At 43.4% G+C, this 23,002-nt stretch overlaps 1 protein-coding gene across 5 annotated transcripts in view; it reads left to right on the top strand.

The window, feature by feature from the left end:
- rtn1a (reticulon 1a) overlaps nucleotides 1-23,002 on the top strand; it is a 215,735-nt gene that overhangs the window by 79,784 nt on the left and 112,949 nt on the right. For 3 of the 5 annotated variants that reach the window (XM_041215028.1, XM_041215027.1, XM_041215025.1), the window contains exon 2: nucleotides 5,001-5,039. The exons of the other annotated variants lie outside the window; for them this stretch is intronic. Coding sequence is in view for 2 of the 3 variants with exons in the window: in XM_041215027.1 (XP_041070961.1) it covers nucleotides 5,001-5,039 (39 nt within the window). In the remaining variant the exon portion in view is untranslated. The remainder of the gene's footprint in view (nucleotides 1-5,000; nucleotides 5,040-23,002) is intronic. 5 annotated transcript variants of the gene reach the window in all.

The raw sequence follows: 23,002 nt of genomic DNA, 5'->3' as shown, positions 1-23,002 counted from the left end.
ACGGTTAGTGCTGGCTGCACACTGCAATCGTGTTAATTAGCAGGCAGCATGAAGTTGACAAACCTATTAGATTTTTGAGAATATAATTAAAGGGTGGATAAAGGGAAGTCAGTGAATGTAGTATGCCTCCGTTTTCAAAAGGCATTTGCTAAGTTACTTGGTACACAAGATGAGGTCATGGGGTTAGGGTTTAATATATTAGCATGGATAGGTGATCAATTAAAGGCCAAAATCAGAGACTAGGAATAAAGGGGTAATTTTTCAGGTTGGCAGGCTGTTACTAGTGGGGTGCCACAAGGATCAGTGCTGGTACTTCAGCTGTTTACAATCTGTGTTAATGAATTAGATGAAAGGACGAGTGCAAAGTATCCGAGTTTGCTGATGATACAAAGCTAGGTAGGAAAGTAAGCTCTGAGGAGGATGTAAGGGAGGAAAAATTCTGATCCATAGCATCATTGGAGGCGGTGTTGCAGAAGGCGGTGTTACAATGACTGTCCTGGGGTTGTGTGCTTCACCACGGGCTGCTTTCGTCACAAGACACACAGCATCTTGAGAAAGGCTCACTGAACTGGTGTTACCATGATGTCACACAGTTCTACCAGCTGATATGATGCCCATTTTCCAAATTTAGACCATGTAGGTTTGTTCTTTGGATTCACAGATCGCTTACCTCAGATTGAGTTCAGTTGCAAAAAGGCACAGGGCTTGTATTATTTAAAGACCAGGAACTCAACTTCTAGGTAAGGTAATTTTGAAAATGGCTGCTATTACGAAGTGTTTGAAAGTACTCTGGAGTGTGTGGAGGTGATATGGTGAGCTTCTGCATTTTTCAGGGAGTGCTTCTGCATCCTCATAAGGAAGGCAGAGGATTTGGTGACCTGCCCACGCAAAGGCTGCAACAGCTATGGAGGGATGCAGTGTCAGTGCCTCTGGGTCAGCAACACACAAACAAAATGGAGCAGTCTGCAGGGAGTGAAAGCTCAATGCCATGCCCTCTGCCAACTTGGAGCTGGGCCCCTCCATCTTTCTTGACAGTGACTCTATGCTGTCTGGCAGGCAATCCAATGCATCCAGTATCTCTGTGTGCATGCCCAGTTGCCTTCTGTATGTTGCCCATCGAGGTCCCTGGAGTCCGCTGCAGCAGTATTTGTCTGTGATCTCACCCTCCAGTGACTTAGCAAACAAACCATCTATTACCCCTGGTCTGCCTGCAGCCCATTTGTGCCTGGTGACTCATTACATGTTGATCCCATCTGGTGTCAGACCAGGTGATGGGGCTTTTCATCAGTACTGTACTGTTGCATTCTCTTCTCATGGGGCTGCTGTGGTTGGGCTTGGGTCTCTGAAAGCAGAAAAATCAGAAGGGGAAGTTGTGTGAGGAAAACGGGTGTGGTGGAAAGCAAGAAGTCCATGGTGATGCCGTTTGCAGCTTGCTTATCATAGCAGGAAGGGAGCTGAGAAGGGGAATAAGGCAGGAATATATTGTCACCCTGAAAGTTCTCACTGATCCTGGATGCCATTGTCTCTGTCGCAACTGACCCCATGATACTGAGACCCATCTACTCTGCAGAGCATAAGAGATGAAGGCAACTATTTTCTCCATCTGTAAGAGAGAGGGAAAAATGTAAGCAATTTTGTTGCAATGTGTTTAGGTCATGTGCCTGCCATAGTTGAATAACTGGAGATATGTGCAGGCAGCGAGAGATGGGTGTGATGTTAGCAACATTTGTATGTTTATGTGGGTGAGGTGGAGTGTCTGGATGGTAGGCATGAGTCCTGAGTGCCAGGAACTTGTGCTGGGTGAGTGATGGGGATGTGGTGCTATGAGCAGAATGAGAGGATGGTAGTGTGGTGGGTAGAGAATATCGTGCAGATGCCTTCATTGACCTTGACCATTGACCAGACACTAGGAATTGACCTCCCTGGCTACCTGCTTCCAGTCATTTCAGAGTGCGTTACTTGGGCCCCCTCCACTCCCCCAGCCACTGTCCTGTCCTCCTCCACCACTAATTCCTCCAGTGCTGCATCCGTGACCCTGGTGATCCCTCTTTGCTCTCGTGTTCGATTTTCTTTGTTTGAAATGGCAGCAGCAATATTCTGCAGCAACCTCCTATAATTCTGTGCAGCTTCCCTCTAAAAGGAACTTTAGGAATAGAAGGCGGCTGCAACACGTGCTGAGTGTAGAAGTAGCTAGCAGCATGGCAGATGCTCGGCTGCATGTTACAATCATGGGAATGAGGTGGCAGCACCAAATTTGCATGTTACCTACATCCACCATAACCAGCACATTCAAGTCATAAATCATGATCTCCGCACTTGAATAACAGTGCAAACCAAGTTTTAGCTCAAAGAGGATGAGTATGGAAGTCTTGCTGCAATTGTACAAGACACCTGTACAAAGTTTTAGTTTCTCTACCTAAGGAAGATTCTGAAGGATGCCTTAGAGGATGTGAGGGTTTTCCTCTGAGGAGAGATTGAGTAGACTAGGCCTATAGTCCCTGGAATTTAGAAACATGAGAGGTAATCTCATTGAAACATAGAATTCAAAGAAGACTTGATAAGGTACTTGCTGATGGATTGTTTCCCCTGCAAGACGTACTAGAACTAGGGATGCAGTCTCAGGGTAAGGGGCCATGTATTTAAACCTGAGATGAGGAGAAATTTCGGTACACACAGGTTGTGAATCTTTGGAATTCTATATCCCAGAGGATTGTGGATGCTGAATTATTAAGTATATTCAAGGATGAGATTGATCAATTTTCAGACTCACAGATGAGATGATAAAGGGATAGTGAAGAAAGGCAGAGTTGAGGTCAAAGATTAGCGATAATCTTATTAAATGATGGGTCAGGCCCGATGAGCCACTCAACCTACTCCTAAGGCCGGATTTTCGTGAAGGAGACTGGTATTGGGAGTTGGGAAAGTTCCGGACTCTGCCAGCTCACCTCCATTAAGGAGGCCCCCACATGCCATATTTTCATTCGCGAAGTCAGGATGGAGACGGGTCCACCTCCCAAGGCAGGTCTGATGTGGCAACAGAGGTGGACAGATGGTAAGGCCAGCAGGTTGGAACAATGACCCCCCATTTACTAGGACATCACCCCACTAATAACGAAGACTAACAGCCCCTCAAACCCTCAAACTTCAACCCTGTCCATCACCCCTCCATTAACCCCACATATCCCTTGATACCTCCATGCCCCCTCATATCTCCCATACCCCTTCATATTCCTCAGGCCCCTTCAATGCCCCCCACAAGCTTTGTCCATACCCAATCCCCCAGTATCTATTATGTATAGAACCAGTGAGCCACTGACAAAAAACGCTTCAAAGAAATAGGAGGTTATTAAAAGTTAATAGAGATGTCAATCTAACAAAGCTGATAAGACTTTGAAATGATCCTGACACTGACACAATAAGCAGAGGCTTCGAAAAGATCCTTTGGAAAAAGTCTTAGCTTACAACCTCTTAAAAGTGTCAGTCAACCAAAGCCATCTATAATATCAATGTCAAAAGATTTTATCCATTTCAGACCTCTTAATCTTGTGTAAATAAACACACATGTAGTGAAAAAACCTATTTTAAGAAACAGCAGATTATTACAAGGTAATAGAAATGTCAGCCAAAGTTTTGCTTATCCTCTGCAGTTGTATAAACATTGCTTGCTGAGATCTAAGTAGACTAGCCATTCTTGGAAATCAGCCAGGAAGGCATTCAAAATGAGGCCATCTGTTCAGCCTGCTTTGCTGATACAGTTGCCAGATGGCCTCATTATGAATGCCTGGCTGAGTCCCTAGAATAGTTCATCTACTTAAACCTCAACAAGCAATGTTTAAACAGCTGCAGAGGGAAGAGAAAAACTTTGTTAGATTGACATCTCTATTAACTTGGAACAACCTTCTGTTTCTTTGAAGATTTTTATCACCGTCTGTTTATTTACACAACATTAAGAGGTGTGAAATGGTGAAAAGCTTCTGACATTGAAACAATGAATGGCTTTGAGTGACAGCTTTTTGAAAAGGTACGAGAACCAGTGTATTTCAATGGGAATGCTGAATGTTTGTTTTATTTTGGTTGACCGCTCAAGACTGGGGCTCCCCCATGTGCTTCAGGACTCCTCTGAGAGGCTGTGAGCCACATCAACTTGCAAAAGGGGCCCGGCCCCACCGAAATTGTCAGGGGGTGGGGTGGGTGCGTTGGTTTGTTTGAACTGCCCACTCCCACAATGGAGCTGGCAAGGGTGGGAGTGTTGCATGTGGGCTCGCTACCCATGCTCTTATCCTCTGCCGTGTGAGTCTGCTCAACCTGGTGAAAATCTGGGCTCTGCTCTTATTTCTTCTGTTTTCATACTTGCATCAGAAGCAGCAGGCATGGCTTAATCCTGCATTGTAATCCACACATTTATTTTTCAGGGCTATTGAATTTCAGTGCCCATCCCCTCCCCTCACCCCCACCCTGATTTCTACAATGTACAGGCCTGTCCGTCAGATAAAGATGAATGCCTAATCAATATCCGCAATCTTCATTATCTGTAGACACAGAAGCATGTGTCCATAATGATCACAAGAGGGTGATTGACATTTGGCAATTTGCTGCAATTTTACCTCCATAGACATTACCCACTTTACATTCTCACCTGGTTCAGAGCACATTTAATTGATTTTTCTGATTGGAAGCAAGTGAGTTTCTTCCTGTAGTCCATCCTGATGGGACTGCAGGAAATGTTCTTGTGGTCCATAACTATTAACAATCTTTCAATCAAGATACTAATGATCAAATGCGTTGTCTGCTTCAAAAGGTACAGCAATATAAACTGGACACCTGGTATTGAAGCAAATATCCTGACATTTTACATAGTTGTAATCTCAAGTTTGAGTGTGGTGATAAATCTATTTAAAACTAAATGTAACCAGAAGAAACCATGGACAAAAATTAATGTTTTATCACAAACAATACATTTAATTTGTTTTACTGACTGTATATCTCTATCTTTTTTCCAGTTGGACATCCTCCCCTGAATCAGAACCTAAGTACGAAAGGTAACCCCTCACTTACGCTACAATACCAATGCTGTTTCTGAAATATTATTGAGTTTAATTGATTTTTAATTTTTTAATTAATTTCCAAGAATCTCTTTACAAGATTAAACCCCAACTATTTGCCTGTAAATTTTTTGAGAAATATAAATTATATTTCTGTAAACGACAAGCCATTTATACCTACCATTATAATCAACAACAACCTACATTGTACAATGGTTCAGTATTTGCCCTTATTGTCCGCCCAGATGAGAATATACGATTGCAAGTCAGTCTGATGATAGCAGCATAAAATGAAACACTTGTTTGAGTGTCAGTTCATAGCAGTACCTGGCAATATAGTTGATCTCCATGAGCTGAGATTGAGTAAATTACTTGAGCTTTGTTTCTACTTTGTAACCTGAATTTAAAAAAAATATATAGCTTGGTGTTTCATTAACCGCAGTATATAGGGTGTTTATAAACTTAGTGTGCAATTTTAAACTTGAATAATTTTGGATGTGTACACAGAAACTTTTTCATCCAATTTTTAATTGAATTCCTATGTGGTGCATTTTTGGTATAATGAGCAGTGAACTTCTCACAGCTGTCATGAACTGCTAGCCATAACACACAGTTAACATTTTCTCAATTCTCACCACTCTTAATCAGGGAAGCCATAACAACATCATTAATAATGAGGGAAAAAGACTTTGAGTTATGCTTTCATATGCCATTTACAGTGTGCTTCTATCACATTTATATTCAAAGCTATTTATCTTTAAAGTTGCACGAGAACTTTATAAATACTGTGCACTTATTTTCCGCTCTGTCTTTACTTCCAGCTCAATTGCCACCTCTCTTTTTGCTTGTTGAGAAAAATAAATATTTTAAATTATTTTCATTAGTTTGGTCTCCTGTTTCTACCCCTTTTCTTTCTCTCATATTTGCTGAGAAGAAAGAGAACATTTTAAGATTTTCCTTCAGGGTTACCATTCTTAAGTCATCAATATAAAGTCTTCTGAACCAATTCACATCTATTACAGCAATGATAACTTCAATTTTGAAACATATTTCACTGTGCTTCACTGAAGCCTACTTAAAAATATGGATGCCAATCCAAATATGGCAATATTAGGAGGATTGATCAAAACCTTGGTCAAAGTTTGGGTTCTTAGGAGAGTCTTAAAGCAGTGGGAAGCTGTGTAGCATTTTAGGAACTGCAGAAAAGGCTGAATGCATGGTTGGTAACGATGGGGCAAATGGACGGAATGTACAAAAGACTAGAGTCAGAGAACAATGTATTTTGGAGAGGATTGTAGAGCAGAAGAAGCGATATGAAGGTGTGAAGCTATGAAAGGATCTAGACACGAGGGTTAAAGTTATATTTGGAGACATGGGGGGACTTGGAACCGATGTAGTTCAGCAAGGACAGGGTTGATAGGTCTTGATTGGGATCTAGTGTGGGATAGGACACGTGCTGCTGAGCTTTGGACACGCTGATGTTTACTAATTGTGGAGGATGGGGAGCAGTAATTAAAAGCATCTACCTATTCATAGTGCAAATTAAAAAGTGCAAAGAACACCTTAGAACCATGTCCCATTCATCCCTTAAAGTCCCTCCAAATGATACATTTATATTGACCTGACCACAAGGCCTTTGTTATTACACCAAACTCTTCAGCCACCTAACCTTTATGATCAGGAATGCTGGGCTATCTGAATAGTCTAGAAGTGATAAATGCGTAAATGAGGGTTTCAGCAGAAGCGAGGCAGAGATGGAAGTAGGCAGTCTTTGTTATGGAGAACATTTGGGATTGAAAGTTCCATTGGTTTGGAATAGAATGCCAAAATTGGAAATGGTCAAGTTCATTGATCGGGTAGGGAGATGGAACTGGTTGTGAGAGTACAGAGTTTGCAGCGGAGACTGAAGACATTATTTCACTTACAGAAATTGTGGCGCATCTATCACTGGATATTGGACAAGTAGTCTGACACCACAGAGGCAGTGGAGGGATCAATTAGAGTTCATAGACGAGTAGAGCTGGGTTTTGACAGGAGGATGAGGTGTGCTCCTCCAGGTCATTCAAGAAAACTTTTGAACTTCCCCTGTCCAGATCTTCTCCCCAAACTGTGATCGTCTTCAGATGCATTCCCTTACAATTTATCTTATTATTAGGAACCATTCCTTTTGGATTCCCAGTGGTGACCATCTACCACTCAAAATCTCACTCCAGCCTACTAGACAGATTCCTTCCAGGTATGCACAGGAGTCAGTCCTTCCATATTAAAATGAGACATATGAACTAAAATCTCATCATACCTCCCACTGCGCCAACATGTGAACTGCTGCTTGCTATGATCCCTTCACCCATCTCCCATTTAAAATTGGTCCATCTGAAACTGAACATAGTTTAAAACAAAACAATATTATTCAAGCAATTATGAAATAATAGAATGATTTGTTCACTGTTAACTTGTATTTATGTGCTTATTCTGGACTCACCCATATGTTGAAAGAGTTTCTTCTTGTCAAACTCCTTCTTGATTTTAAGGAATTAAAACAGAAAATGCTGGAAATACCCTGCAAGTCAGGCCGCAACTGTGGAGAGAACATAACGTAAGAAATAGGAGCAGGAGTAGGCCACACGGCCCATTGAGTCTGCTCTGCCATTCAGTACAATCATGGCTGATATTGGGCTTCAACTTAATTTTCCCATCTACTCCCTATACACTTTAATTTCCTGAAAGACCAAAAATTTATCAGTCTTAAATGCATTCCATGATGGAGTATCCACAACCCTCTAGGTTAGAGAACAGTTCTGATGAAGGGCCACTGACCTGAAATTTTAACTCTATTATCCTCTCCATAGATACAGATTGATCTGATAAGCAGTCCATGTCCAAATGCACAAGACCTGGACAATATCCTGGCTTGAGCTGACAAGGGGCAAGTAACATTTATGCCACACAAGGGCCAGGCAATGACCATCTCCAACAAGAGAGAATCTAACCATTGCCACTTGACATTACCACTGCTGAATCCCCCACTATCAACATACTGGGGGTTACCATTGACCAGAAAATGAACTGGACTGGCCATATAAATACTGTGGCTACAAGAGCAGGTCCGAGGCTAGGAATCCTGTGTGAGTAACTCACCTCCTGACTCTCCAAAGCTAGTCCACCATCTACAAGGAACAAGTCAGGAGTGTGATGGAATACCCTTCACTTGCCTGCATGAATGCAGCTCCAACAACACTCAAGGAGCTTGACATCATCCAGGACAAATCAGCCAGCTTGATTGGCACCCCTTCCACAAACATTCGCTCCCTCTAACACTGACGCACAGTGGCAGCAGTGTGTACCATCTACAAGATGCACTGCAGGAACTCACCAAGCCTTCTTAGACAGCACCTTCCAAACCCATGACCATGGCCATTGAGAAGGACCAGGGCAGCATTCACATGGGAACACCATTACCTGAAAGTTCCCCTGCAAGCCACTCACCACCGTGACTTGGAAATATATCGCCATTCCTTCACTATCACTGGGTCAAAATCCTGGAAATCTCTCCCTAACGGTACTGTGGGTGTACCTACACCACGTAGACTGCAGCGGTTGAAGAAGGCAGCTCACAACCACCTTCTTGAGGGCAACTAGGCATGGGCGATAAGTTCTAGCCTAGCCAGCGACGCCCACATCCCTTGAATGAATAAAAAGAAGTATTTACAGCATTTTCTATTTTTTTCCTATTTCCAGAAACTGCATTATTTTGCTTTTGTCATAATCTTGAGGACCTGTCTAAGGTCATCATCTTCAGTTTTCCAGAGATGCATCCCAATTTACTGAATTCTCTGCATCCTCTCAATTCTGGTAGATCTTTCATGGACTTCCTACAGTGAATATTCTTTTTGTATTTCAGCGATTAGAACTGCACAAAATACCCCAGTTATGGCCTAACAAAGTTCTATATAATTTAACATTACTATTATGTTCTGCTATTATGTTCCATTCCTTGGGCATTGCACCACAATACATTGTTAAGGTTATAAAGAGTGCAAACAACTTGTGATGTTACTTATAAGCTTTCAAACACCTGATATTTGTTAATTTGTCAAGCCATTTGGTCCCGTGATTTTAAACCTGTTGAGAATGTGTTCAATTCCAGCTAAGGAACAAGTTTAAAAGGTCCTCTCGTTCTTGGTTAACAGGAATAGTTGAATCAATGTTTTATTTCTGTTGACCTACTTCCCGATAGTTAGGAGACCCTAACATGAGACTAATTCTAATTTAAGGTTCAATTTTAGCAGTTCCACTCCTCAGAAGCCTGTCGCGTTGTGCATATTTTAAATCTGCTGGGGATAAATTGGAAAACCTTCAAAAATGGGTGTGGGGATCCACCTGTGGCTAACTAAGGAAGTTAAGGATATTATTAGATTAAAAAAAGAATAATGTTGGAAAGAATAGTATTAAGTCTAAGGACTGGGAGTGTTTCAGAAACTAGCAAAGGGCCACCAAAAAGTTGATAAAAAGGGAAAAAATAGAATATGAGTGCAAACTAGCCAGGAATATAAAACAGATTGTAAGAGCTTTAACAAGTATATAAAAAGGAGAGTAACTAAAGAAAACTTTAGTTCCTTAGAGGCAGTGACAGGAAAAATTATCGTGCAGAATCGGGAAACAGCAGAGACACTGAACAAATATTTAATGTCTGTCTTCCCAGTAGAAGATGCAAGTTGCATACTAGAGTTTGGGAATAACTAAGAGACTAATAAGAGTGAGGAACTTAAGATAATTAATATCAGCAGAAAAAATTTATTGGAGAAATTTAAGGGATTAAAAGCTGACAAATTTCGGGGAAGTGATTGCCTACATCCCAGGGATCTAAAAGGTATCTGCAGAGATAGTGGATACAGTAGCTAAAATTTTCCAACATTGCCCAGATCCTAGAATGGGTTAGAAATTAACATATGTAAGTCTGCTAATTAAGGAAGGAGGGAGAGAGAAAATGAGAAATTACAAGTCAGTTAGCCTGTCATCAATCATAAAATTTGCTGGAATCTATTGTTAAAGAAGCCTTAACAATGTACTTAGAAAATTATAGTATGATCAGACAATGCGACTATACAAAAGAGAAAACATGTTTGACAAATTTATTAGTGTTTTTTGAGCTTATAACTAGGGTAAATAAAGGAAAATCAGTTGATGTGGCATACTGGATTTCTAAATGGCATTTGATGAGGCTCCATACAAAAGGTTAATACACAAGCTAAGAACTCATGAAGTTTGGGGTAATATATTAGCATGGATGGAGGATTGGTTAATGAACAGGAAGCAGAGAGCAGGGATAAATGGAGCATTTTCATATTGGCAGGCTGTAACCAAGGGAGTGTCAAAAATATCAGTGCTGGGACCTCACCTATTTACAATCTATATGAATGACTTAGACGAAGAGACAGGAAGTAATGTATCGAGAGTTTGCTGATCATACAAAGCTAGTGGGAATATAAACTGTGAGGAGCACACAAAGAGGCTGCAAAGAGACATAGACAGGATAAGTGAGTAAGCAACAAGGTGGCAGATGGAGTATTAAGTGGGAAAATGTGAGCTTATTCACTTTGGTCGTAAGAATAGAAAAGCAGAATATTCATTAAGAGGTGTGAAACTTGTAAATGTTGATGTTCAGAAAGACTTGGGTGTGCTTGTACAAGGGGCACAGAAAGTCAGCACTAAAATGAAAGCAAAATGCGGCAGATGCTGGAGATGTGAAATAAAAACAAAGTGCTGGAAAAACTCAGCAGGTCCGGTAGCATCTCTAGAGCTAAAACTAGAGTGAACATTTCAAGTCAAATGTGACTCTTCAGAGCTGAAAAATGGTAAGAATATTATGGGTTTTATGCTGTTGAAACCCCTTTCCTTCAACAACATAAAACCCATTATGCTCCTACCTTTCTTCAGTTCTGAAGAAGAGTTATATTGGACTCAAAAGCATTAGCTCTACATTAAATCTTTGGAATTATCTACCCCAGAGGATTGTGGCTGCTCCATCCATTGTTGAATATATTCAAGACTGAGATAGACAGATTTTGATCTTTCAGGACATAAAGGCATTTAGGGAATGGGCAGTGAAGTGAAGTTGAGGTAGAAGATCAAGTATGATCATACTGAAAGGCGGACCAGGCTCGAGGGGCCAAATGGTCTTCTCCTGGTCCTATTTATGTTCTTAACCAGTGCCCATTTTTTTGCAATACAGCAGAATCATATAAAGTTTACAGCACGGAAAGAGGCCACAGCCCATCGTGGTCTGCACCAGCCAATAAACAAGTCACCCAGCCTAATCCCACTTTCCAGCATTTAGTCTGTAGCCCTGCAGGTTAAGGCACTTCAGGTATATATCCAGACACCTTTTAATGACGTGAGGGTTTCTGTCTCTACTACCCTTTCAGGTAGTGAGTTCTTGACCCCCCACAATCCTCTGGGTGAAAACATTTTCCCTCATCTCCCCTCTAATCTTTCTATCAATCATTTTAAATCTATCCCCCCCCCCCCCCCCCCCCCCCCGACCCACCAGTCACTGGCCACTCTGCTAAAGTAAATAGGCCCTTTCCATCCACTCTATGCAGGCCACTCAATTTTGTACACCACAATTAAATCTCCTCTCAACCTCCTCTGTTAGAAGGCAAACAACCCCAACCTAACCAATTTTTTCTCACAGCTGTAATTTTCCAGTCCTGGCAACATCCCCGTAAAGCTCCTCTGTACCCTCACTGGATGCAATTACATCCTTTATGTAACAAAGTGACCAGAATTGCACACATTACTCAAGTTGTGGCCTAACTCATGTTTTACATAGTTCCAGCATAACCTCTCCATTCGTATAGTCTAAGCCTCGGCTGATAAGTGAAAGGATTCCATAAGCTTTCTTAACCACCTTATTGACCTGCCCTGCTACCTTCAGAGGTCTATGGACATTTACTCCAAGGTCTCTCACTTCCTCTACTTCTCTCAGTATCCTTACGTTTATCGTGTATTCCTTTGTCCTGTTTGACCTCCCCAAATGCATCATCTCAAAATTCTCTGGGTTGAATTCCTTTTGCCACTTTTCTGCCCACCTGACTAATCCATTGATATCTTCCTGCAATCTATAGCAAGCCTCCTCGCTATCTGCCGCGTGGCCAATTTTTGTGTCGTCTGCAAACTTCTTGATCATTTTCCCTGCAGGGGACCTAGTACTGAGCCGTGTGGAACCCCACGGGAAATAGTCTTCCCGTCACATAAACACCCATCAACAATTACCTTTTGCTTCCTGCCACTGAGCCAATTTTGTATCCAGCTTGCTACATTCTGCTGAATCCCATGGGCTTTTATTTTTTTTAACCAGTCTGCCATGTGGAACCTTGTCTAACCTTGCTAAGACCACATCAACTGCACTACCCCCATCAAACCTCTGTTACTTCCTCAAAAAATTCAATCAACTTAGCTAAACACAACCTTCCCTTAACAAATCCATGCTGACTGTCTTTGATTAATCCATGCCTTTTTTGAGTGACAGTTTATACTGTCCCTCAGAATTGATTCCAATAATTTGCCCACTACCGAGGTCAGACAGACTGAGCTGTAATTATTCGGTCTATCCCTTGTTCTATTTTTGAACAAAGTTATGATGTTTGCAGACTTCCAATCCTCTGGCACCTCACCTGCATCCAGTGAGGATTAGAAAATGATGCTCAGACCCTCTGTTATTTCCTCTCTGTCTTCTTTTAACAGCCTGGAATGAATTTCATCCAGCCCTGGTGATTTATCCACTTTCAGGGATGCTAATCCCCCTAATACTTCCTCTCTCCCTATGTTTATCATGCCCAATACTTCACACTCCTTCTCCCCAACTACAATGGCGGGGGGTTTCTGGCCTCATCGTGGGCGGGACCTGCCATGGGTGAAGCGCCCCAGCCAGAAGCCCATTGACTTGCGGCGGAACCAGAAGATCCCGGCAGCAGGTGGGTGTGGAAGATCCTGCCCAATGTCTGCATTGTTCCCCTCTTTTGTGAAGACAGACGTAAAGTACAGTATTAATTAAGAACCATGCCCACATCCTCTGCCTCCACACATAGGTTACCTTTTTGGTCTTTTATGGGCCTTGCTCTTTCTGAACTGCTGTTTCAAATTCATTGGCTGCATGCATCAACAGGGGCTCAATATTGCAAGTGGTTAGCATTACTTAAAAGCAGCCTGGGCCTCTTAAAAGAAATGTTCAGCAAAAGTTGATGGGAGTTTTTTTGAAAAGTGAATCTGTACTGTGATACTGTGAGGAATAGTTGAAAATGTTAGAGAGCAAGCAGCAAGGATTTCTGACGATGCACTGGAGTTCCTGGTGCCAGCCGTGCAGAGAGGTAAGTGGGGACATCCTATACAAAATCCTATACAAGAATTACCTGGAAAAACTCAGCAGGTCTGGCAGCATCGGCGGAGAAGAAAAGAGTTGACGTTTCGAGTCCTCATGACCCTTCGACAGAACTTGGGGACATCCTATAACTTCATGATGCAGATAGCCCTCCGGATGTATGCTCAAGAGGGAGTGGGAAGAATATCACAGAGCTTATTGCCTGGATTACAGCTCTAAGAACATAGGTGCAGTACAGAAAGAGATTTAAGAATCTCACATGTGTTGTCAAGGTGAGTGAGCTCAGTCTTCAAATGGCACATTCTACTAACTGAACCTCAAGTCTCATCTGCTGCTTAATTCACTACACCCCCATCACACACCTACCAAGAATCAATCTGTACACAACCCTTCAAGTCATATGCTTTGCATCACTTTGACAAACTTAGCACCTTGCATCCACAGCTCCCGCACACACTGGTAGCTATTTAAATATGACAGCCAAATCACCCAAACATATTGTAGGGCTCTCACTGACACACTTTCCTCTTTTTTGCTGGAGAAGGTGGCACATAGGAGGAGACAGCAGGAAAGAAATGAAAGACAAGCGTGCCTCTGCATGTTTTAATCCCTACAGAGGAGACAGTGCTGGCCACCATGGGAAGGGGCATCACTGAGACTTTAGCCACCGATGGTGGTAGGGGTATCTCCATACCTAATCTGCCTTCTGTCTCCCCCTCATCCCACAATTTCACAACTGAAGATGGTGTAGGCACTTCTTACTTTCTGCGCTCCCTACACCACAACCCAGCCCTTGTCCCTTTTTCATTTCAGATACCCAAGAACTTGAAACTTCAGTCAGAGGAGGAAGGGGAAGAAGACAGTGAAAATATAACAATATTTAACATTCTCACTTCTGACATTTGCCGCCCATATTGTGGAAGCTAGAACATAGAAAGATTTGCCACGTGGGTGAGACACTGGACACAGTGGCAGAGGAGCAAGGGCTGGGGAAAGTATTGCCAGAGGGTTGAGGTCGCATGGTAATTGTTTTGATTAGGAGTAAACTGTTGACTTTAATAACCCAGGCTGCAGAAGAATACTGCTGGGTGTACACAATAAAATGCCTGATGCATTGGAAAGTCTGCTAGAAAATCTGCATTCAGTTTCAATCAGCATGGAGGAGTCCAGCACTAACTTGGCAGGGATTTGTGCGGAGCATGTAGTTCATCCCCATTCCAACTTAGAACAGATGGTCACCTCCATCAGCACACACGTGAAACCCACCATGATGCAGCATCCAATGCCTGATCCCATTACAGCACAAACAGCTTTTATTGCAACACAAATGGCTTCTGTCAAAGTTCTAGGTGCTGCAGAGGAAGCTAGGACTTCTGCCTTACAAATTCAGAATTCTACCATCATGACTATGAATATGAATAGAATGGAAGTTCTCTCCAAGCCACTCACCATCCTGACCTGGAAATATATCTCTGTTCTTTCACTGTCACTAGGTCAAAATCCTGGAACTCCCTCCCTAACAGCACTGTGGGTGTACCTAGACCACATGGACTGTAGTGGCTCAAGAAGGCAGCCCACCACCACTTTCTCAGGGACAATTAGGATGGGTAATAAATGGCCTAGCCAGCAGCGCCCCTGAAAGAATAAAAGAAAATACTTTTGTTCAAAGGTGCTGCCAGGACATCACAGCAATACATTAATCTGTTGTGCAACAGATAAACCTAATTGCTGAGGTGCAGCCTTGGGAGAGTGGCAGTGACTCCAGAGAACATGTACCTGCTCCCCTGTCTCAGAATGGTAGTATTCCTGCTCCCACCCCTGCCACTCTACAAATGCCCTTGCTGCTACCAGTCAGTCAACCATCCCAGACTGCTGCAGCCCAAGCTGAAACGGTGCTGTATCTTGGCTTGGAACTATCGGGATTATCCTCAAATGCTATCTGTAGCTTGTCAATTGAAGGTCAGCAGTCTTGCACCAAGCTATTGGGGAAGCACCTTGTAGGAGCACCAGGACAGACAAAGGCACATTGAAAGCAGGCACCAAGGGAATGCACAAGAATGATTATGTAATGCATACAAAATTAAACTAATGAGTCATTTATAAAATTGAATTGGAATGTACTTTTTCTGGTATGTTTTATTTTTGTGTTGCCAAAGAAGGACAATGAGATGGTCAATGATAGAGGAAGATAAGGAGTGTGTGACTTCGATGAACAGGGCGGTGTGGCTGAGATTACTGGTATTGTTCATTAATTCTTTGATCATGTAGGTCCTGGGCAGAAAGTGGCTGTCTATGTTTTGACCGCCCTTCCTATTCCCATTTCTCCACTTCCTGTTGCATTTCCTTCACTTTCTCCTGATCCTTGTGCTCTTGCTCCTCAACTTCTTGCCTGATGGGTGTGGCAAGGGCTGTTCCCTCATAACGGCCAGGTTGTGCAGCATGTAACGTACAGCAATAAGTCTTGATAGCCGCTCAGCTGAGTACTGCAAGGCCCCTCCAGAAATGTCCAGAAAGCAGAAGTATTGCATGAGCACACGGATGGTGTGCTGTTGCTGCCCCAAGGAACATGATAGCTTTGATTGTAGGCCTGTTATACATGTGTGTGTGTGGGTTCTGAACCAAAGTTGTGAACCATATCAATAGTAGGTAATCCTTGCTGTCCAATAACCAGCCTATGACTCCCATGTTGGGCCAAATGAAGGTAGCACAAACTGTCGTACAATGATAAAATCGTGACTAATGCTAGGATAATGGGCATTCACCTGCCTTGCTTTAAGCAGTACTCCTCTCAATACTACAGAGTATACAATACTCAAAACTCAGCCCAGATTTTGTGCTCAAGTGTCTAGATTGCAACTTGAACCCACAAACTTCTGACCGAGAGGTAAGATTGTTACTCACTCAACCATAACTGACACCATGGAGGCATTATGAGGCAAAAAGATTGGTTTTACGGAAAAGGTGTGAAGGGGTTTGTGGAGGGAATTTCAGAGTGTGGAGCTTAGATGACTGAAATCATGTAGCTTAATATGGAGCAATTTAGTTTGAAGTACAAACATGACTGCCATTTGCACAAGCAATAATCCCTAATCTTCTGCTGATTCTAATGCCTACCTAAAATAGGATTCAGGGCTTTGGTTCAACACGTCCATTAAAGAGAAACATGTCTGACAATGCAGCAACTCATCAGTACTGCACTAAAGTGTCACCCTGAGTAACGTGTTCAAGTTCTGGAGCTGTGCCATGAATCCAGAGGCTCTGTTCACGAGGTGACAGCCCCTACCAAAATGAGCAAGCTGTTACAGGTAAATGATTAAATCTCACTGAATGCATAATACACCGCTGTATTTTTCCTGAGTGACATATCTTCTTGTTAATTAATTACAGTGACTTCTTAGAGCCCTGACTACTGCACCAGTTTTTATGCAGTCCTGTTGAAATATTTCCAGATGGTGGGTGGAATTTTCCAGACCCCTTCCCCCCATCATTGCGGGTGGGGGGGACAATGTGGCAGGAACTGAAAAATTGGTTTGCAGCTGGCGTAAAATGACAGCAGGATCTTGCGCACCCACCCGTCATGGCGGACTACAATTCCCTTCAAAGGCTTTGTGAAACTGATTTGCATCCCGCTTATGGGATGCAGATGAAGGTCCGGCTGGAATTGCCTCACCCCCGCCCGATCATCTGTGCCATCAGTGGGAAATCACACCGGTCCAGTACATGTCTGGACTAATGTGGCTTGCACATGTCGGCGATCTGAAGACAAGGCCTCCAGCGACTGGAGCCTGGAACACCACGTGGAGCATCAACAATGTGGACGTTCTCTGCATAGCAGCATCCAGGACGTGGTTGTTCTCGGTCCAGCAGCTTCACCCAGGGCTCAGATCTTCAAGCAGCAGCTTCTTCGAAGAGGTGGACTCTGCGTGGTTAATGGAATGGGCGAGCTAGCGTGGAGCGAGGGGGTGGGAAGGGGCATGTCGGAGTGTGTGGGGGGGGTGGTGGTTGGGGGGGACGGTGTGAAGACTCATGGGGGGTGTGCAGGTGATGATGGGCAAGGGGCGGATGTTGAAATGTGGACAAGCATGAGGGGAGGAAAGAGGGGAAAGATGTTGAGAGGCAGGGGTCTGTAGTGTCAGTGAAGGAGTACTGAGGGACATACTCAGGGCACCAGTAAGAGGATGGGATGGTGATGGTTAAAAGGGGCAGTGGGAGCCTGTAGCATGGCAAGGTGAGGGAATGGCACTGGCAGGTGAAGGGGCACTGAGGGTTGTTGGAAGGGGCGTGGAAGGTAATGCAGAATCTGGGGCTGAGCAAGATGGAGGAGGCATGTCAGTTGTGCAGGGGTGATTTTTTTGGCAAGGTAGGGGACTTCTAAATTCACCTGCACGTGAAGAAAGGTGATGGGGGAGGGTTGAAGGATGACAATCAGGAGGTTAAACGTAACACCTGGAGAGAGGATGGGTCAATGGTTATGTGGGGGAGGGTGGGTGGTGTGAATGATGGTGGGAGGGGTAAAGGTATTAGATTCAACTTCAAATGTTACTCGCACCATGGCTGCTCGCAACTATGCAGGACCTCACAGTGGAGATCTTGAGATGCTACATGGGAGTTGGGTCAATGGGGTGGGCGGTTGTGCAGGTTAGTTCAACTGGACAACTGAAGGGGAACCCCAGCATGAAGTACTTACAACACTATGGCCTTGGGACAGATGAGTGTGTGAAGGGCAAAGGCTCAGCGTGCGCGGGAGACTTCTTGCACATGGCTTACAAGGGCCCTGGCAAAGATCTTTGCCTCCCTGCACATGTCTGATTGATTCCGGGGGACATGGTGTGACCCTCAGAAGATGGTGGGGGTCAGGCTTGAGGACAATGCAAATATACCACATCAGACATGATTAAATTGCAAGTGAACTATGTTTACAAAAGGATGATAAGTGTAACCATTATAATACACCCATGCAACTGCTTGTGAAATCAGAACTTCTTCATTTTTCTTACCACTTCTCCTAAGTGCTCCCCATACACCCACAGCAGGGGTGGAGGCAATTTGCTGACCTGTTGGCTCTGTTGCCTTGGATGAACTTGGTGGCCGTGCTCTGGAAACCTGAGGCCTAGAGGGCCTCAGCTTAATTTGGCTGTCCTGCTGTGGGGCAGTTGCTCCCTCTGTGTTTACAGAGGACAAGGCTGAAGGGTTCACAGGTAAGGGGAGCTCAGAAGGGCTGGATGGATATGCTCAGAGAGTCCTGAATGGAGGCCCCAAGGGTATCCAACTGTCACTGCTCCACCCTTTGGATGCCTGAGGGCCCCTGAATGACTCCTTGAGGGGAAAGGGAATTTGGAGGGAGGTTGAGGTGTCCCATCCTCCTCTCACATAGCCACTTCAAAATCTCACCCATGGCTACAGCAATGGAGTGCAGGTCTGCATGCACCTCCGTACGAATCTCCTGGACCAGGTTCCCCATGGATTCTGCCACCATCCCCATGGAGACAGTAAGCACCCCTTCAGCCAGCAGGTGGACAGACTGCTGCATCTCGCGTGTTACTCTGTTGAGCGCATCCAACATCTCTGACTGATGTCCCCCATCTCTTGCTGCCTCGCAGCATCTCTTGGAAGGCCAATTCTAGAGGCCCGTCATCGGGTGCAAACCCAGCAGATGCCTTTTCCCCAGCATCCTCCAAGTGCTGGTGAACTTGGCTGACCCTGCCTCCTCCTGCTGTGAACATCTATCCATGCAGTGTCCATCAGAATGTGAGACTCTTCCTAAACTAGATCTAATACCCACCAAGGTAAGTGTCTCTGTGTTGATGGAAGGTGTAGGTGACTGCTGTGATGCCTCTACAGGTGCACTTTCTTCCTCCACAATGTCTTTGCTCCTCTCCAGGCTTGTCTGAGTGCTAGACAGGGCTTTGTCACTTTCGGGCCTTGTCCTCTTTCTGCTGGCACCTGTAATTGAGAAAGGAGAGCACAAGTATCTGCATGAGCTGCCTCCAACATGGAGGAATTCTTGACTCTTGGGTTTCTATGACATGTATGGGTCCTTACTGGATGGATGCTGCAAGCCAATCCCTCCTCCTCCACTTGGATCTGTTCCACTCCACCCCTGCCAGCTGGGCTGCCCACTGCTTGAAACTGGTCAGTTCTTTTAAGGGTGGCTGGTCCCCTCCCATCTTCTCCCTCTCTTTCTGATTATGGCTTAACTTCTTCTTCACAAAGGGAGAAGATGGGGTTGAGAGAAATTTGGTTTCATATACCTTTTCCATGCTTCCAGTCTCACAACTAATCCATTGAACTGTGTGCCATCTGACTGATGCTCTGCATGTTGTCCAGAAGGGTTCTGGGCCAGCACCCTCCAGAGTGGTGAACCCATGCATAGATAAGGATAAGGCTCAGAGAGGCATGTCATTAGTGGTGCCTGCTGGTACCCTCAATGCCCAAGACCCTTCATCAACTCCCCCGCCCTCAAGAGTATGTGAGCTCTCTGTGCGGAAGGGTAAGGCACAGTGGCCTCTCCACCTGCAGAGCAGATGGGCTACAGTGGGGCTATGAGGCATCACCTTATCACATTGCCACTGAGGCCTATGCCCCCTGTACCATTCAGTGAGGTGAGTGTGAGCAGTTGAGGGTGTACTTCTCCTAGCGGCATGGATAAGGTCATGCATCCATTTGCAGCATTGCAGGACTGCCCTCTGTTGGAGACCCTGGGCACTGACTGCCCCGGAGACTTGTTCCCATGCCAGATTCATCTCCCTGCTCGGCCACCTCCTCCCATCCTGTGGATAGAGGGTGTCTCTCCTGGCCTCCACTTGGTCGAGCAGGATGCCAAGGGAGGCATCGCTGAATTTGGGCACTGGAGCTCCCTGTCCTTTTCAGGCCATCTCCTCCCTCAACGTTGCATAGGTTGCTGTCTGGGTGCCTTTTAAGTAGGGTGCCCAGATATGATGGCAGGGCGGGTGCCATCCAGTCTGCCCTGCCATGTGATACGTTGAGAAATCCTTGACTGCATAATTAATGAGGCTGGGGCTGTGCGAATCCCCAGTGGCCTCCGCAGTGGGAAACTATCCCCGGCCCCGCCACTGGGTTTAGTCCCGGATGGCAAATTTCTACCCAATTTTAAATTATTTTCAGCAAAATGTTGTTGCATTATCTTAAAAGCTTGATGAGATATATTAATGTTAGTGTATTTTATTTTAAACAGAAGAAATGAAGTCCCATTGTTCAAAAACATTCATCTCTAAAGGGTTAACAGGTAGAGCTTAATGCTAGCTAGATCCTATACTAAAAATAACTCTCTAGCATGAGGGAACACCCCTATTTTGCTGGCAGCAGAGATTTTTCTTTTGTATGCCATAGCCTAATTAAATAATGGGTTAAGGATTGAAATAAAGAATGTAATTCACTCTCACTGTAAATGGACTAGGCTTTTAGAGAATTTTTATAGATAAAAATTAATACACAAATCAAATTGTATTGCAACAGTTTTATAGCTTTTATACTCTTAACTGTGTCAAGCATATGTGCAAAATAGAAATCAGGTTGCCTGTAAGTGATGATGAAAACAGAAAATGCTGGTAAAACTCAGCAGGTCTGGCAGCATCTGTGCAGGGAGCAACAGTGTTAATGTTTTGAGTCTATATGACTTCTTCTGACGTTAACGCTGTTTCTCTCTCCACAGATGCTGCTCGATCTGCTGAGTTTTACTGGCATTTTCTGTTTTTATTTCAGATTTCCAGCATCTGCAGCATTTTATTTTTATGTTACATTGCCTGTAAGTGATGTTTTGTAATTAAACATAAGGTTTGGAGACAACATATAATCAGAAGAATAATCTGCTTAGTGTTTCTAAGACGCCGGCCATATAACATTAGGAACTAAATACAATTGAGCCTTACCTGCAAGAATTTTTGTAAAAGTCTAGAGACCATCAGTTAGAATACAATTGAGTAGTTTTAATTAAATTTTCACAAACTTTCGGTTTTATGATCTACCATAACTGTATAAGTTAAGGGGATGTCTAGTATGGAGTAGGATTAGCTATCTGTGCACCTTCTGATATTTGACTTTGAGTGAGGAGACTAACAGATTGGACTGCCAGTGTTTGCTTTCAAGAATGTTTCAATTTTAGAATGGAAAACTTTGGGCTTGAAAGTGCTTGAAACCTTGCCAACACCACCACTGCACCCCCGCCCCGTCCCATAAATGAATAAATAATAAGTTTAGACAATGCAAATAGACAATTGGAAATAAAAAAGCCAATGTCAGATAGTGACTGTCAGTTACTTGCAAGTTTGCATTATCTTTAATTGAGGTTTTACTATACCATTCTGCTCTGAAATATTAATACTTTGTGTCAAGTTTGCTCTTCAAATCAATAACTTATGAGAAGTCATATCTTACACTTTATGAAGGTAGTGTTGTTTCAAATTTTCAGCTGAGTGTGATATTCCTCAGTAACAATTATTGCAGCATAATGGGGCACAATGTTAAAATTAGAACTTATCTATTTATGAATGAAATATGTACCACTTTTTCACACAAAGGGTAGTAGAAATTCTCTGTCCCCAGAAGTTATGTATTCTGGGGCAATTAAAATTTTCTAGACTGAGATTGGCAGTTTTTCATCAGCTAAGGGAATTCATGGGGATCAAAGGCAGGTCAGTGGAGGGTGAGGTACAGATCAGATGTGATCTAACTGAATGGAGGAACAGGCTCAAGGGGCTCGATGGATTTGCTTCTGTTCCTTTGTCTCTAAGTTAGGTCAATATTTATAATAGAATTCAATACGAGGCTTTCCTAATCTTAAAGCCAGAAAGTATTACTGTGCGATCGATGCCACCATGATTCATAAATGCAAGGACATGAGCAATGTGAGTCTTGATTTCAAATTTTTAAAATAAAATGCATGGTGTGGCCTGGGGAGCAAATCTTTGGGGTCTCCAACAAAAGAAGTAAAGTTTGGATCTTAACTAACAGTTTTGGTCCAATTCACTAGATGAACATTTTATGACATTGTGGCATTTCATTTTCGAGGAAAGAAAAAGCCATTGAGACCATTACAACTTTGCAGAAGCCAAAACAAATCTCCTGTGAGCAGACTGAGTCATTGAAAGCTATGAAAGCCATATGATTTTTAGGATATTATGTTGAAACTGAACTTTCAAATAGAGCATTGAGATCGTTCAGTCCTGGTGGTTAGCTGTCTAAAAATAATTTTCACAGTTGAATGGTTTACAGATTATCCGGCTGTTTTTATCCTTACTCTTTGCAAATCCTACTTTTAAAAATCCTTTCAAAACAAAAATGCAGTGAGCCTAATAAGTAGAATATATACTGCTTGCCCACAAATTAAGATTTTTATTTTTATCCACTAGGTTTACTGTCTAACTTGTGACCCCATCACTTGTAAATTGTCCATTCAGCATTATTTGAGAGGAACTTGGCTCAGATTTTTGTGACTAGAGAAATGCCTGTTTTCTATCTCACAAGCTAACACCCTGATTCTAGAGATGTTTGACTCCTGAGAACACAATTTTATTAGCAGGAATGTTTTTTTAAAAAAAATCTGAACAATCATTTAGAAAAT

Source organism: Carcharodon carcharias, chromosome 20 (assembly GCF_017639515.1).
Source record: "Carcharodon carcharias isolate sCarCar2 chromosome 20, sCarCar2.pri, whole genome shotgun sequence".
Classification (NCBI taxonomy): Eukaryota; Metazoa; Chordata; class Chondrichthyes; order Lamniformes; family Lamnidae; genus Carcharodon; species Carcharodon carcharias.
The sequence above is the reverse complement of the archived record's forward strand: the minus strand, read 5'-3'. Positions and strand labels throughout refer to the sequence as shown.